Consider the following 15,594-nt stretch of genomic DNA (forward strand, 5'->3'; position numbering starts at 1 on the left):
CAATAAGCCACCTTGAGTCCAGCTCTCCTCATCACCTGAGTAGCATCAAACCCCAAAGCATCACAACTAAAGCATGTACCGTCCCACCGAAAGTAGAAACCAATTCGAAACGTATGTACTCACGAGAAGCCGATTCGAAACGTATGTACGTGAGTACCATCACCACCTGGGTTGGAAGAAAGAAAGATTAACCACGAGAGTCACCATCCATGTCCGAGTCACCAGCACGAGTAAGCTTGACCATCAACTCGGGGCGAGACCAAAGCGAGAAGGAATACTGTTTGACCCAGTCCTCGGACTCGGCCTCGAGACTGAAATCGTAGTGATACAGGAGCTTCGTAAGAATGAGGCGCATTTCGGCATTTGCGAGGCTTCATCTTCGTTAGCTGCTTTCCTCTGAAGGATGGATGTATAATTGATGTGAGTGACTTACTGTTGTCCGAGACAGTTGCGAGGTCCATATGAAAACGGGTGGAAAGCATCTCGATTATCCAAAACGTAGTCGGCTGACTCGGGTCCCTCTAACCAGCGCTCTGGGATGAAGGAGTCGGGATCCTTGAAATGAGTTGCAGCGCGGAAAGCAGAGAATAGGGAAACAGAGACGGATACCTAGATCGAGTTAGTATTTCCAGGATTTTATGATCATCCAGAGCTCAAGTTTGAGTTGGAGAATGGTGATGAGCTACTTACACCCCCAGGAACATATTTATCGTCAATCATTGCTCCACCCTCGGGTACAATACGGGGAAGCATAGCTGGGATAGGAGGATAGATACGAAGCGTCTCTGTCAGAACGGCGATCAGGTAAGAAAGCTCTGCAATGGCGGTCAAGTTGATCTCGGAGGGGTTGTTGAATGCCGAGCGGATTTCCTCAATAAGTCGGTTGTATTTGTCCTCGTGACGGAGAAGATAATAGATGCATCCGGATAGAAGAGCGGCGGTTGTCTCGCTTCCAGCGAGCACGAAGACAGCAGCATTGGCATCGAGCTCGGGCTGAGAAAGACCCCGTCCATCATTGCTGTGCTTAAGGATGTAAGATGTGAAATCCGGTCTGGTGGTCTTACTGTTGATACGACGGCGCATTTTTTCAACACTGAGATTGAAACTTGCGGTTCGTTTCTCCAGCAAATGATTGGGAACCAGGATTGCAAGCAAAGGGAGTAGGAAGGGAAAGAACCAGAAGATCTTCAGATATGTACTTGCCTTCACGGCGTCCAGAATAATCAACACCCACCAGTGGTATGTTGTGTTTGCCAGACAGTCGAAAGGCTCACCAAAGGCAAGATCACCGATTAAATCGAAGGTGGTAAAGTTGAACCAGCGGGTCAAGTCAACCACAGGAGAGCAAGATTCACACAAGACCTCGCCGAGTTTGTCGATCAGCATATCAGCATAGGTGTGAAGGATACCCTCTTGCTCACCAAGCGCCTTATTCGAGAAAGCATGAGTCAACAGGCGGCGCATGCGCTGGTGTTCCTTTTCGTTGGCCGTGATAATTGCGTTGACACCATTGGGCAGAGTCGTGTACAAGGAAGGATCCTTGATGAAAACCTTCTGTCCCTTCTTTCGATGGCCGTAGATATCGCGCCAGGCGGCAGCTGCGCGGTAAGCCAGGGCGTTTGGAGAAATTCGAACAACATCTCCATATTTGTCGTGTAGTTCCTTGATGGTCGAGTGCTGCTTACCGCGGATATCCCACAAGAGATGAGGGATAGGGAAGCAAGCCGCCAGCTTTGGTCCGGGGTATCGGCTGAGTGGATGCAGCCACAAAGAGTAAGCACACCAGGCCACAGTGTATCCAATGAGCTTTGAATGATGTAAGTTATAATGAAATGGTGACTATGACGAGATATTTGGGAAACTGGACAGCTTGGACCTGACTTACCAACGCGAGGACGACCTGTAAGGCCGACCAGAATGTCGAAGCCGCAATCGAGTCGTCTGGATCCATGGTTGAAGCGCGAGTCTACTTAACCTGTCAGTAAAGGGCGGGAGCTTGACTTGAATGTAAAATAGAGGCGGGGTTGTCAGTTCCCAAGAGGTGAGGGTATGGAGAATGGAAAATGAGTGGATAGAAAAGAAGAAAAGAAGAAGGTTGGAAAGTTCAAGAGCAGAAATACCAGCTAGGTGCCGTTGCCTACTGGTAAAGGAGGAGATAGGACGAAAAGAGTGACCCTGTGATAAACAGAGAGTTCTTTCTGAGTTTAGTATGCAGCTGTCCTCGCTTTCTATGGAGCTATCTACATTGGCCCTTGGACTCGCTGCCGAGGGATGTCTTAGTTGGGAAGTTCCGACACTAGTATTGCCGATTTATGGAAATTGATCTCGAATTTCATTTGATTTAGCCATATACAATACAGATTCTCGATGAGGCCTGACCGCTTTAGTGACTATTCTGTGTTGATTACCTGGGGGTTGATGCAGGATGGTAGCAAGCGTTGGCAATTCCCGAGAGAGCGGATTCTTTGCGAGTATATGCGAGCTTGAGGGGGAGACTTGAGTGGAATAAAGTTACCCGGATGGAGAAAAAGACCTGATAGTAATACTGGGAGAGCTTCTGGTGTCAATTATGCGGAAAGACTGGAGTGGCTGTTCAGCAATTCTGGGATCTGGAGCAGGTATAGGCACTTTTTGACTGTAGTTCCAAGGTTCATCTCAATCTTGATGGCTTAGAAGCTCAGACTCTCCATATTTCCCCAAGTGTCCCTCTTTCTTCTCTCTACTTGGATTGATATGTCCAGTTATAGTCACTATCTTTCATACTTGAGTATATCTACTTCGTTTGTGTGTGCTGATTGGATGATATAGAAATTGGACATTCTGATTGGCCTCTTGAATGGAGACCCACATACTCTATCCACTCTTATTTGTACGTTGACATAGAGCAACATGTTGGATTTTATCATAGATCTGTTAAAATCAACTATATTCTTGAATAATTATCAATTTAGAGAGCTATCAGTGTATAGCAGATACCCCAGTCCGTCACCGGGTAGGTACCGGTAGATATTCCTGTATAGCTTTGGTAAGTGTCATCTTGAACTCAACATCGGGACTCGGAGCTGATGGGAATGAAATCTTTTGCCAGTGCGAACTTCAAGTTGAGTTCTGATAAATGGCGGTTTTTGGAGGACCGAGACTCAGGCCTATCTACAGATTCAAACTTTCAAATGTTGTTGCGTGATACTAGTACTAGTACCTAGGCAGTTCGCCGGGCTAAACCAGTATTGACAACTGCCAGGCTTTACTTTCTACTTGGTCGAGGAGTTCACCATATTACTTCAATGTTTACAAAATATCATATATACTGTCATCCTTTGATCGGATGTGTCTGTTGTTTATACATTGTTGAGTGTGTAGAATATCTATCGCCAAATCGCCGGAGAAAGGAAAGGAAAAAAAAAGAACGAATCTGTATGAGAAGAGAGTAGACAGTGCAGACAGCACAGAACAGAGTGTAGACAAAGTCCTCACAAATAAACCTCCCCATGCACATGTGTAGTATGTGATCATGCAAAATTAGAGAGACATGCTTACTCCTTTTTGTTAGGCTCTTCAGTAGTAGCCTCTTGTTCCTCTACCAGCTCTGACTCGGCCTCGGCATCGGCCTCCTTCTGCAGGTCCCAGAGTCTATCTGGCCCAGCCAGCTTTTGAGCCTGAGGCGCGTCACCGCCAGTAATCTGCCATTCCATGAGCTTAGTGAAGGCTCCATCGGGTCGGGTGCTGAGATCCTCGTAAGAGCCTTGCTCAGCAACAGTGCCATCAGGACCGAGGACAATAATTGTGTCAGAACGCTTAATGGTGGAAAGACGGTGGGCAATGCTGATCGTAGTGTTGTTTCCACGTAGCAAAGCAGTCAGGGCACTGTTAACGAGAGTCTCGGATTCGGCATCAAGGGCTGAGGTAGCCTCGTCGAGAATGAGAATATCGGGGTCCTTGATAAGCGCACGTGCAATGGCAATGCGCTGCTTCTGTCCACCGGATAGCTGCGCACCGCGAGCTCCAACGTGTGTATCCAGGCCATCGGGCTAAGTCAGGTTAGTTACTGATGATAATAAAGAGATTCCAGTGATTACTTACGAAGTCGCTGATGAATTGACAGTTTGCCTTGCGTGCAGCAGAAATAATCTCAGAACGGCTTGCATGAGGGACACCGTATGCAATGTTCTCAGCGATAGTACCGGAGAAGAGGACAGGCTCTTGCGAGACGATTCCAATCTTTCGGCGAAGAGATTTGGCATTCATTTGGCTGATTTCTTGGCCATTGATCAACACCCGACCAGCAGTGGGGTTGTAGAATCGAAGCAAGATGGAGGCGATTGTAGACTTGCCACCCCCAGATGGACCGACAATAGCAACATTAGTTCCTTGAGGGATCTCAAAGTCCAGGTTGTTGAAGATTGGCACTGCAGGACGGGTTGGATAGCTGAAGCTGACGTTCTCGAACCGAATAGGACCACGTGCAGATTCAACACGAAGACCCTTGGTTGGGTGAATGGTTGGGTGACGATCCTGCAATTCAAACAGTCGACTGGCGGCACCGGCACCCTTCATAAGCTCTGAGTAGAAACTCGAGAGACCGAGCATGCTGGTTCCGGCATAAGCCGTGTACATCAAGAAAGATGTCAATTCTCCAATAGTGATCCCTCCAGATTGGACCATACTACCTCCAATATAAAGAAGGGCCAGAATTGACATATTTCCCAAGAATCCGGTCTAACACAGAAGTAAGTCAAAAAGTCGACGGGTAATTTAGAGTAATAAAGCACTTACCGAGCTATAGAAAGCCGCGGTAGCCAGAGATTCTTTCATGCCGGTTGCGAAGATCTTGCGCACTTGTATGTTGTATCGATTGACCTCAGTAACTTCGCCTGCGAAAGACTGACTGGTTTTAATATTACCCAGGCGTTCCTCGGCGATCTTGGTCAACGATCCCAGGTTCTTCTGCATTTGGCGACTAAGGTTCCTGACAGCTCTTCCGTAGATCAAGGCACCCAAGCCGATTGGAGGAAGAAGCAAGAATAGGATGCCGGACAATTTGAAGCTGGTATATGCCATCAGACTGAAACCAGCTACACCGCTAATACCCGCACGAAGTCCATCGGACAAATTCTGGGTGATACTTTTACCAACAATAATTGTGTCAGAGCCGAGCCGGGAAATCAGGTCACCCACACGGTTCGCGTCAAAAAATTCAGCATCTTGGATGAGAGTTTGACGGAAAAGGTTAGAGCGCAACCGAGCTACGGTGCGCTCACCGACGATACGGAGGATGATGATACGGCCATAGTTGGCAGCCGCGCCGACAACCACTACACCCGCAAAAATGCTGTAGAACATTGTCTGACTCAAACCGAAAACCAACTCGCCTGTGCCATCCTCTCCCACGCCCTTTGTGGCAGCATCCATGAGTTTACCAACGGAAAGCGGGACTGCCATGGTGATTGAAGAGGAGATGAGCAAGAAGAAGAATGCGAATGTAAGCTTCTTAGCTTCGGGCCGGGCAACCTTTAGAAGTCGCCAAATTTCACCAAAGCCGGATTTCTTGCCAGAACCCTCTTTAGACAGTCGAGCACTCAGGTTGATCTGCGCAGCTTGTGCAGCTCGTTCCGTCAATTCAAATCCTTTTTCCGCATCTTCATCCTTTTCCGGAACAGAACGGGTCGGATCATTGGTGGAATTGGAAGGCGCAACCGGTTTTCCTTGCAGGAGACGAGTAGTAGAGGAGATCAGTCGAGTCTGCGAAATAATGCGAGGTGTAGAGGGGGTATTGTTGAAGCCATTTCGGTAAGTTGAGCGAGGGATCTCGGGCAGGCGGAAAGTAGTACCGGATCTAGCGCAAAGAGGTCGGAAAGAGGTAGAATGGTGTTGGAAAGGAGACTTAATCGCAGTATGATGAGTAGATGGGCGAATTGACTGGAGCAGGCGGTCTCCAAACCCAGTTCCCCGTGGCTTTAAAACTGACCGAGGGCTGACGCCCAGGCCGAAGGTAGGAAGCTGGACACCGCGCATGGTGGAAATTCAGTGTCACAAGCCTTGATAGAAGCTCAGGATTATGGTCACTGAAAAAGAACAGGACAGGCCATTATCTATGTATTCATGGATTCAGACATAGATGTATAGCGAGTTGTTCATGACCATTCAGAGCATTGAGTGAAAGCATGTGGAGATGCAGTCGCGGGATCCCCGATTGTCGGCAGCCTGTCTGGCAGAACCACACCGCCCGTCGAAGCTGATAGAGAGCTTTGGATGTTTTGATCTTCCAGTCACCTTCTTGCTTTACTTCATTGTCTCTGTAAGGTCGTTTGGATATTCATCTTTAGCACAGAGACTGTGAATATCTTTGATATCGATTTGACTCCATCCAAGATTCGTCCTTTGGAGTACTTCGTATCTATCCACTGCATTCCATACCCCGCCCTCAGCGACAATTTCGCGTATCACCCAAGATGGTGCTTGACTACAGCAAATGGGATGCCCTTGAGCTGTCGGATGATTCCGATATTGAGGTTCATCCTAATGTCGACAAGAAGTCCTTCATTCGTGCCAAGCAGGCTCAGATTCATCAGCAACGAGAACAGCGCCGCCTCGAGATCAAGACCTTGAAGTACGAGCGCATTATCAACGATGGACTTCTTTTGCGCATTGATCGACTTCTTGCAACCCTCAAGCAACATGAAGATTCCTCCTCCTCCCCTGAACAGCCCATCTTCCAGACCATTATGGAGTTTGCCAGCAACCCCGCCGATGATCAAGCCCCGCCACCACCTGAGGGTGTCCATACACATGAAAAGGAGCAGCCTAAGTACTCGCAGATGATGAGTTCCTTGGTCGACCAGGTGAAGAAGGAGTTTGTAGACTCAAAGCCAGAGAATGTGTTCCAGGCATACATCGAGGGGGTTGAGAGTCACAAGGGCAAGGTCCAGGACCTGCAGAAGGAATTATTGACAAAGCTCGCCCAGTTGGAGAAGGAAGAGAAAAGCAAGATCACCAGCGACCAATTGCATGAGGGTTTCAACACATCACATGTAGCCAAGGCAGCTGAGAAGTCCAAGGAGTCTGCAGCTAAGGAATCATCGGTGGAGTTGTTGAACCCTGGTGTGGGAAGTCAGCCCTCAAGCAGCACAGCTGAGAATGACGACGGCGATGATCCCGCCGATGTCGAAATTAGTGCCCTTGGCAAGCAGTTTGCCCGTCTCCGACCCAACGACTATTCCGCATACTTGCAATTCATTGGCGCGCATCCTGAGATTATTGCCGAGAAAGAGACAGATGGCTTGCTCGTTGAGGCATTCAACTCCCAAATTAAGGGTCAAGATGACTATGCCCGCCAATGTGTGCATCAGGGTCTTCTCCTGCAATATTGCCGATCTTTGGGCCCGGATGGTATCAAGCTGTTCTTCAGCCGGTAGGTTTCGATCCTATATAAAGTTGCTAGTAGTCAACTAACAAATCAATAGCATCACAAACAAGGACCACCGTGCATCAGCTTTGTTTGCTAATGATGTGAATGAGACCTATCACCGTATCAAGTCCCGCGCGGTAGAGTTGAGCAAGGATAGCTCCGCTTCGAATGATCCCGCTGGTGTCGAGCAGATCCAGCTCCATGCAGTTGACCCGAACACCAAAATCACCATCAATCTTCCCCAACCAAACAGCCAGGAGCCAATTGAGATCGAGGCTCGTAAGATTTTTGAGTCCTTCTCTGAGGATCTACAGAAGGCACTGGCTTCCGAGTCTCTTGACGAGGTGAACAAGGTTCTTGGTAAGCTGTCCGTGGAAGAGGCGGAGGTTGTTGTTGAAAAGCTCGGTGAAAGCGGCATGCTCAGTCTCGAGGAGGGTATCATTGATGGCACCACAGAGGAAGGCAAGCAGAAGCTGGCTGAGCTTGAGGCTGAAGGAAAGCAGGTGGAAGAGATTGGTGAGCCTGGTGGTGATATCACTGAACTGGATTGAACTGAAAAGCGACATTTGAGCGGAATTGAATTTCCTCTATGACACACATGAATGTATTATTTTTTATTTAAACACTCACTAAGAAGTATTTCATGCTAAGAAAAAAAACAATATCCTACCATGTCCTCCTAGTATACATAAATCCATCATAAGAGAAAATCCTTGGTATTAACGATGCATCAATCTGAAAGACTTAAATTACACAAACCCCCCTGAAGACATCGCTGCATGGAGATAAAAGAAAATAAAAAAAATGGGGCATAAAACACTTCTAGAATGGCGATTCAACACAATGTCCTTAGATTGAAAGCTAAGGGCACTATGAGAACCGAATACTTGCAATCACCCATCATAACAGAGCGATTTTCCTGCAACTCCTGTACCCGGGGCCTCCCTCTCGGTGAACAGTAAAAAAAAGAATAAAAGAAAAGAGAAGTGACCTAGATCCCGCTAGCGCCCGGAGCCTCTTGATCTTTCCGCAAGTCGATCAACAGCTCACGGAAGCGCTCCTTACCGGAGCCGCTCGCACCACCAGTGTTGCCCTTACCAGAAACATCAACCAACTTGGCGATACGCTCCCAGCTAGTACCACCGGCGGAGGTGTCTTCACGACTGGCAAGGAATTGCTCAGCCTCAGCCTTGGTCTGGGCACGGTGCTTGTCCGCCTTGTTGTTGTAGGAAACGTAGAAGTCGTCGATGTCCTCACGGGCCTTGTTCACGGTGGCTTCCTTCTTCTCGTTTGAGACCTCGGCACGGCGGGCAATCTCAGAGTCGCGCTTCTCACGCCATTCACTATATAGGTATAATGACCATGATTAGTAAAGGATACATGCGACGTCATGCGCTTGCCCCCGTCCATCTCATAGGTGCAATTCAACTTACCGAACAGCATCGCCCTCGTCCTGGGGCTGAGTGTTTGAGTAACCAGTAGAAGGGAAGGGAGAACCAGAGCCAGTGATCGTACCACCGGGGGCGACTCGCTGGATAACATTATTAGCGCAATTCCAACTCCACATCCCATAGCCGCTTGTTCACCATACCTCATTTTGTGTATCCACATCTACTGAGGGGAATGCAGACTCAAACTGTCCAATTTCCTCTGCGGGGGTTCCGTCATCACCACCTAGTAGGTCATCGTCTCCGTGTCCGCCCTCGTTGGCTGCAACATGGTCGTGAGCGGTTGCGAATTGGTCGGCGTCTTCACCGAGAGCAGCGCGCTCGCGGGCGAGAAAGTCATCGTCGCCACCGGTGTGAGTGTCAACAACCTCGGTCTGACCTATAATCCCTATTGTGTTAGCACGGAGTAGACGGATGCAGTTGCCCGGTGGCACATACCCTCAGAGAAGTCCTCCAGGGAGGGGAAACGGTCGGCCATGTTGTGTGTAGATGCTTTTGTGTAGAGCCTTTGAGAAAAAGAGGAAGTAATAAAAGAGAAAGGCGATGAGAGTTGAAGCAAAGGCGAGAGCTTGAAGTAGGTAAGTTGACAGGTTGCCGGCGAGCGGAGCCCCGTACACACCCACACTCCAGGGCGGTCAAGGCGGTCAACAAGCTTGGGTTCCGCAATCGAGGCAGCTTTACTTCGTTCTCTTACTTTAGGTTGCAGTACACAACTGTGTGAATTACACTCATTGCTCTTTAATTCTATCCTTCGATTGATTGCATTGAATTCTTTACACTCACGCGTTCAGTCACTCCCCAGTTGCTCCGCGTTGCTCCCGGTTACCGTGTTATCGTGAATTTGTTTCAGTTGCGACTCGCCTCCCCACATCCGCACCCTTCTCCGATTCTGTTTTGTACTTAAGGTGTCTACTGCATAAGTCGCAGCTATGGCGTACACAGATGATGCTGTTAAAGCTAAGCTGTCTGCCTTGAATGAGACACAGGAAAGCATTGTCACTGTCGCGCAATGGGTTATGTTTCACAGGTACGCGAACAGCTCTCACTCTTTCGAGTAAACATGCTAAGCAAACGATATAAATACAGGCGACACGCCGATCGAACCGCTCAGATTTGGCTTCAAAAGATCCGCGACGCTCCTCCTCTCAAACGCCTCAACCTTGTTTACTTAGCCAATGGTACGACATGATTCTACCACTAGATTGTCACCCACGTCACTAATTATTCTTAGAGGTCTCCCAACAATCCAAGGCCCGTGGTAGAGAAGAATTTCTGATCGCATTCGCACCAGTCAGTCATAATCCCCCAGTTCAATGCGCACTTCCGAGCTAACCAGGATCTAGATTATCGCCGAGGCTACCGCTACAGCATACAAGGGCTCATCAAATGATATTCAGCAAAAGCTTCGTCGGGTTGTGGAAGTATGGAGACAGCGCAATGTATTCGAGGGTCCTATTCTGGATGCGGTGGACGCTCGCGTGAACGGTAAGCTAATCTTAGTCAATCTACACGGCATTTTGCGCACACCTTTCTAACCTCACGATTTGCCTCTAGAAATTGACAAGACTCGATCAACCACCAAGAAACAGTCTCTCGGTGGCTCCCTCTTTCGCGACTCATCATCCGGCTCTACTCCATCTGAACTCCAACCTCTTGTACCCCTTCAAGTTGCCGTTAATAAAGCTACTATCGCCGCCAATTCATCGAGTGCTAAAGCGACATCCGAGTATGACAAAATGCATGATACAAAAGAGCCACAGCCCGCCCCTCCTGTGCGTGCGGCTCGTCTGAGCCAGCTTCGGAAATCACTTGTTGCCGCAGAGAGCGTTATGGCCGAACTTATCAAATCACGACAGGATATGATTGATGGACTTGAAAAGATTCTTGGAATGCACCGATCTGAACAAGCAAAAGAGATATCCGTTGCTGAACGGCTCACAGAGAAGAGGGTCCAGACCGATAACGAGAAGCGTGACGTTGAGGATGCGATTATGCAAAACATGACTGAGGACCACTCTCCTTCCCATGAATTCGCCGAGGGAGGAGAGTTTGACCGTCCTGAGGCAGAAGCCTTGACTCCCCCCCCTGTGGAATCCATTACTCCCGTGGGCTCTCCCAAGCCGGAGCCACAGCCTCAGCAGCAGAAAACTAGCCATGGCCCTTTCACTGACGACCAGGAAGAGCCAATTCCTCAGGGTTTAGTCATTCCTGATATCACACAGCCGGATAACGGACTCGCATTCCCTGACGACCTGTCTCCTGGCGGTGGCAATGATTTTGATTTCGGTGCAAATGGGTCCAAGAGGCGCAAAGTGGCGCATGAGGAGGAGGATTATGCTCAGTATGCCGCTGGGGACCTCGATGCAGACGTGGCGGCGTTGATCGCCCAGCAAGCAAAGCAGTGATAAGCAGTGATGTACCCTGTCGATCCGATTTTCACTGTTACTTTTTTCCAGATTCTTCTGTGATATGTACTCATCCATCTGTTGTCATCCTTCTCTGAGGGATCTATCTCAAGCGTACGCGAATACCAATTGATAGTTCAGTTCAATTAATGTCCAATTAATGTTCAGTCGATGTTTTAATAATTGATCTTCATTATTACACCGAGCTCGCTAAATGCCGACTGGTATATTATCTAAAAACTATTCAAGTTTCTCGCTAATTGGAACTATTTGCACAGGAATACAGTCCGTTATCGTAATATGTCAGGATCCGTCCAACGATCGCGACCAAATCGACTTGAGAGAGGTCTTCTTGGTCGCTTGACTGCTATCACGGATCGGATATTATTCGAGGATTCATCGGCAAGTGGAGTTGGGGCTGGGGATGACGAGCCATGGTTCTTCGGCTTCACGACCAAAATAATGATCAATCCTATAACCACGAGGGCCAAGAGGAGCATGATCATGCGTTTGGTGCTTCGGCGTTGGTAATTTGTAGCCTATGGATTGATTAGCAGGTGCTCACTCGAGAATGGTCAAGCTATGGGAAGCTCTAGGGACATAGTAACATACCACCTTGAGTTCCTTCTCCGCGGCCTTAACCTCGGTCCCCATCCTCTCAACATTGTAATCAATACGATCGAGCATGGTTCCTTGATCAATCACCATAGTCTGTAATTCGCGGAAGATATCCGAAAGCTCAATAATTCCCTTTGCAATATCATTGATCTCGCGTTCCCGCTGCGCAATAGCAGCATCGTTCTGGCCCGTGGCCCGTTGCTGGGTCTGCATCAACATAGTCTGCGAGAATGACTTATCCGCATCGGACTCCATCAAAGAGGGGTCGGTATAGGGATTCGGAACAGGTGTAGGCGCCCGGTCGAATGGCGTCGCAAACCCCTCTATATCCCGTAATTCTGTACTCACGCGATCAGCTCGATATACCTCTCAAGAAACTTGAAACCTCAACTTACTTCTCAAATATGTGCTTTGCTTCTTTCGAAACCTTGCGCTGGCTTCTTGCACCCTCGCCGCTAACGAAATCTGAATATTCTTCGCCATAGTCTCCTCCCCACTCGTCACGCCGCCTTGCTCCTTCGATTCTAGCACCATCAACTCGATCCTCTTAATCGCCCGCTGACAATCATGAAAGCTGCGCGTAATCTCCTGCGTCAACCGCTCAATCACCCCCTCATCCTGTCTTCGAAGATCCTCGTCACCGAATCCAGGTAACAGGTGTTTCTGGTGTAGCTTATCTAGCTGAGCTGATTTTTGCGCGATCTCGCTCAGATGTTCGGAGACTTCTTCTTGAACATCTACCCAGCGTGGAGGGAGTAGGTCCATTTCGATGACCATGTCCCCATCTTCCTCGAAGCCGTCCGAGATTAGGCGGCGGCTTTCTTCTGGTTGGGTTGGTGAGTCGAAGCCATTTGGGGCTGTGAATCGTGGTTTTTTTGAGGGGTGGTGAGCGAAGGATTGGCGGTAGGATATGTAGCTGGTTGGAGGTTGGTCTTGTTAGTTTGGAGCTGCGTCTGCATTTCGAGGGAGTTGACGTAGTGGTTCGAATGTTTGGGGAGATACGTACAGGTTGGTACGATCCCGCCACATTGTGGCTGGGTCGGAGGGATGATATTTCGGATTTAGGGAGTTTGGGTGTTGGATGCGAGGTTCATGATCTGTCTGGAGGTGCTTTGAGTTGTTCAAGTTGGAATTACCTCGGTCTCTGTCAGGTGTATGGAAGTAGTCCCGTTGCCGGTTTAAACCAGATGGATGACTCCCCGTTGATGACTAAGTGGTTATTTATAACACACCCATCCCCACATGTGCTCTCCACATTATAGATTCTATGGAGCACAGGCATGTTGGTTTCAAGCTTATTTAGAGAACTGTAGCAATCTAGATACGCATCCTGTTGATTCTTTGACTAGAATGAAACTTGATACTACTACTGCACATGCACCTGGTGCGCGGAGCCAATGTTCAACTTGAATTTGAATTTACACTGCTACTACTATATATTCTACCTATCAGTGCTAGTGGCACCTACTAGTACTACTAAGTGAGGCAGGTAAATAGTACCTGCACATGGGCTGCTGCTATAATATTACTACTACTACTACTACATATATAGTACTACCATCTAGTGGCTATCAATTTCTTTGTCTGACACTGCTCCAGACACCATTCGACAATTCAAAAAAATTTATGTGTTCAAGCTACAAGAGCCTGAGGTACATACCTGGGTATGCGCATCTGTTTGCTTGAAACGAAAATGCCAGCGTGTTGGTCCCCAACCTTCAAGTTGGAGTCATCAATCCATGTAGACGTAAACTCGAATCCGAATCACCGTGACCTGCACTATCTGAATAGCTCCTCGGCCATATATATAGGTAGAGCTTCAAGTTCAACCTCGGAAGCTCCTCCCTTCGTGTTTCCCCATAACTTGAACGCCTGGATTTCCACATCAATAGTGTCCAGTACTAGCAAGAAAAGATCAAGTCTAACTTGAAAACTGGGACGTTAGTGGTCTCTTTCACCTTTCTTCTTCTTCAGCACTTGAGGGCTCTCACTCCAGGGCTCGAAAGTTTCTTCTCATCTCTCATTTCATCATGGATCATCTGAATGATGATGCCTGTCGCTATGCCCGTCGCTATTCCTACTACTACAGTTGTTACTACAACTGGTACTACGAAAATGACTACAAGGATCACTACGACTACCTAGGTATTACTAAGATTATTAGGTACTACTAGTACAATGACTTTCTCACGTTTCATCCTACCTATGACTCCGCAAATTACGACGCCTATCGGCAAACTCATCTCGATACCTACCAGTTAACACGCCCACAACTATACTTTCACCAACGCTCATCCTGAGGCTCGTCGTCAATGAAAGCCCGTTCTACTCTCACTTCTAATTTTCGTCTCACTACTCATTCAACTTTCATTCCAAATCGCCATTCCACAACTTCCTTTCCCAAGCTTTCAATGAGTCTTCTCCCGCCAAGGAAGCAAGAAGTTGATTCCCGATATTGGAATCCAGATACAAAGGTTTATGTATCTCTCACTCCCATTTCCTTGAAGAAGCTAGCTCTGGAGATCAACATGCTTTATTTGATCGTTGATTCGTTCAATTTACACTCATCCAAGCAGTGATGTAGAAAGCTGACGCCGCAAACCAGAAGAAAGTCGCCGAAGATCAGAAGAAATCTACCGAAGAAGACAAGCAATGGTCTAAGGGATCAAAGAACAACGCAAAGAAGTTATACATCTGATGCACAAATATTCCGAGATGAAATGCTAATCTGACTCTCAGATCATAGGGATGACACCAGATTTAAGAAAGCCAAAGCTACTCGCAAGAAGGCAGAGCGTGACGCCATGCTCGTAAAAGGTTTCTTGAACCACATAAAACGATTGAAAAAACAAACAGAGCCCAAACATCCTCCCTCCATTGACTTCAAACATTCAGGAAATACTAGTAATCAAGATTCCTCCGTATTCAATCAGATCGGATCCAAATCAGGCAACTCGATGCTTATACAGCTACTATGGAGAACGACCAACGAGCAATGAATGAAGTGCTTTGCAGTGGCATGCGATGGTGTCTGAATTCAATTAAAAAATTGCTTTCTAAGGTTACAGTTTCTACTCATTTCCTACCAGAAATGCTGATATCTCCACCTCAAGCTCTCTGTGCATCTAATTCACAATAGAAAGTTCTTCCTTCCACTACATAATGCATACAATAATGTTTTTTTTCACACGTATGTATCCCATTTCCGGACTTCCGAGAAAAACTTTATTATTTGGTAATGTATTTGGGAGAAAGTGATTTCATATTGATGGTGCTAACCGTGAGAGAGTACAAAAGTGCTACAGCCTGCAGAACACAACAGCAGCAATAGTGTCATGTCTCAATCCAATGCTTGAAAGGCTTTGCGGAATGAGAATAATTTGACACTTGACACAAAGGAGCTGCTTGGTGGGAACTCTACAGAGCTTTATCGGCCAGAGAGATTCTCAACAGTTGAATGGGATAACCAGGTTATTTAGTATCACGCCGGCGGTGGGATAGACAAATTGGTAGACCAACTTGAAGGCTGGCTGTGTTTCTTTGGAGGTTGCGACTCAGAGAAATAGATATATTCAAGCCCTTCGATGCCCATGTGTGGATTCCGACATACTGACTTCGACACCTGAGCAGTGAGAGTTGTTGCTCATTTAAATACCAACGGTATTCAGGCTGTCTTTCAGCAATTTTCTCGTTGTTGATATGTAACTGATAAGTCGAC

The 15,594-nt window shown here is 47.6% G+C and overlaps 6 protein-coding genes across 6 annotated transcripts; 2 read left to right on the forward strand and 4 right to left on the reverse strand.

Moving 5' to 3' along the window:
* Positions 1–187: 187 nt before the first annotated feature.
* Positions 188–1,951, reverse strand: N7483_008070 (cytochrome P450; the record flags this gene model as incomplete). Its single annotated transcript, XM_057091507.1, has 4 exons — positions 188–371; positions 434–609; positions 691–1,806; positions 1,886–1,951. 4 exons carry the CDS (start codon positions 1,949–1,951, stop codon positions 188–190), a joined length of 1,542 nt encoding a protein of 513 aa, XP_056946248.1.
* Positions 1,952–3,533: 1,582 nt separating this feature from the next.
* Positions 3,534–6,012, reverse strand: mdr2 (ATP-binding cassette permease mdr2; the record flags this gene model as incomplete). The annotated part of the gene is made up of 3 exons (XM_057091508.1): positions 3,534–4,028; positions 4,081–4,716; positions 4,774–6,012. 3 exons carry the CDS (start codon positions 6,010–6,012, stop codon positions 3,534–3,536), a joined length of 2,370 nt encoding a protein of 789 aa, XP_056946249.1.
* Positions 6,013–6,449: 437 nt separating this feature from the next.
* Positions 6,450–7,956, forward strand: N7483_008072 (Hsp90 co-chaperone CDC37; the record flags this gene model as incomplete). The annotated part of the gene is made up of 2 exons (XM_057091509.1): positions 6,450–7,408; positions 7,461–7,956. The coding sequence occupies 2 exons, from the start codon at positions 6,450–6,452 to the stop codon at positions 7,954–7,956; spliced, it is 1,455 nt and encodes a 484-aa protein (XP_056946250.1).
* A 440-nt stretch (positions 7,957–8,396) lies between these two features.
* N7483_008073 (clathrin light chain CLC1) lies at positions 8,397–9,565 on the reverse strand (the record flags this gene model as incomplete). Its single annotated transcript, XM_057091510.1, has 4 exons — positions 8,397–8,748; positions 8,839–8,936; positions 8,997–9,232; positions 9,292–9,565. Coding segments are annotated over 4 exons (960 nt in total), but the record flags the coding sequence as incomplete, so codon positions are not given.
* Positions 9,566–9,782: 217 nt separating this feature from the next.
* On the forward strand, positions 9,783–11,258 carry N7483_008074 (CTD-interacting domain-containing protein; the record flags this gene model as incomplete). Its single annotated transcript, XM_057091511.1, has 5 exons — positions 9,783–9,880; positions 9,940–10,031; positions 10,085–10,143; positions 10,197–10,338; positions 10,408–11,258. The coding sequence occupies 5 exons, from the start codon at positions 9,783–9,785 to the stop codon at positions 11,256–11,258; spliced, it is 1,242 nt and encodes a 413-aa protein (XP_056946252.1).
* Positions 11,259–11,548: 290 nt separating this feature from the next.
* Positions 11,549–12,905, reverse strand: N7483_008075 (t-SNARE syntaxin TLG2; the record flags this gene model as incomplete). Its single annotated transcript, XM_057091512.1, has 4 exons — positions 11,549–11,797; positions 11,871–12,214; positions 12,272–12,792; positions 12,883–12,905. The coding sequence occupies 4 exons, from the start codon at positions 12,903–12,905 to the stop codon at positions 11,549–11,551; spliced, it is 1,137 nt and encodes a 378-aa protein (XP_056946253.1).
* Between the last annotated feature and the right edge of the window lie 2,689 nt (positions 12,906–15,594).

Source organism: Penicillium malachiteum, assembly GCF_028827825.1.
Source record: "Penicillium malachiteum strain IBT 17515 chromosome Unknown utg000003l:1.0-4950554.0:1.0-4952489.0, whole genome shotgun sequence".
NCBI classification, from domain to species: domain Eukaryota; kingdom Fungi; phylum Ascomycota; class Eurotiomycetes; order Eurotiales; family Aspergillaceae; genus Penicillium; species Penicillium malachiteum.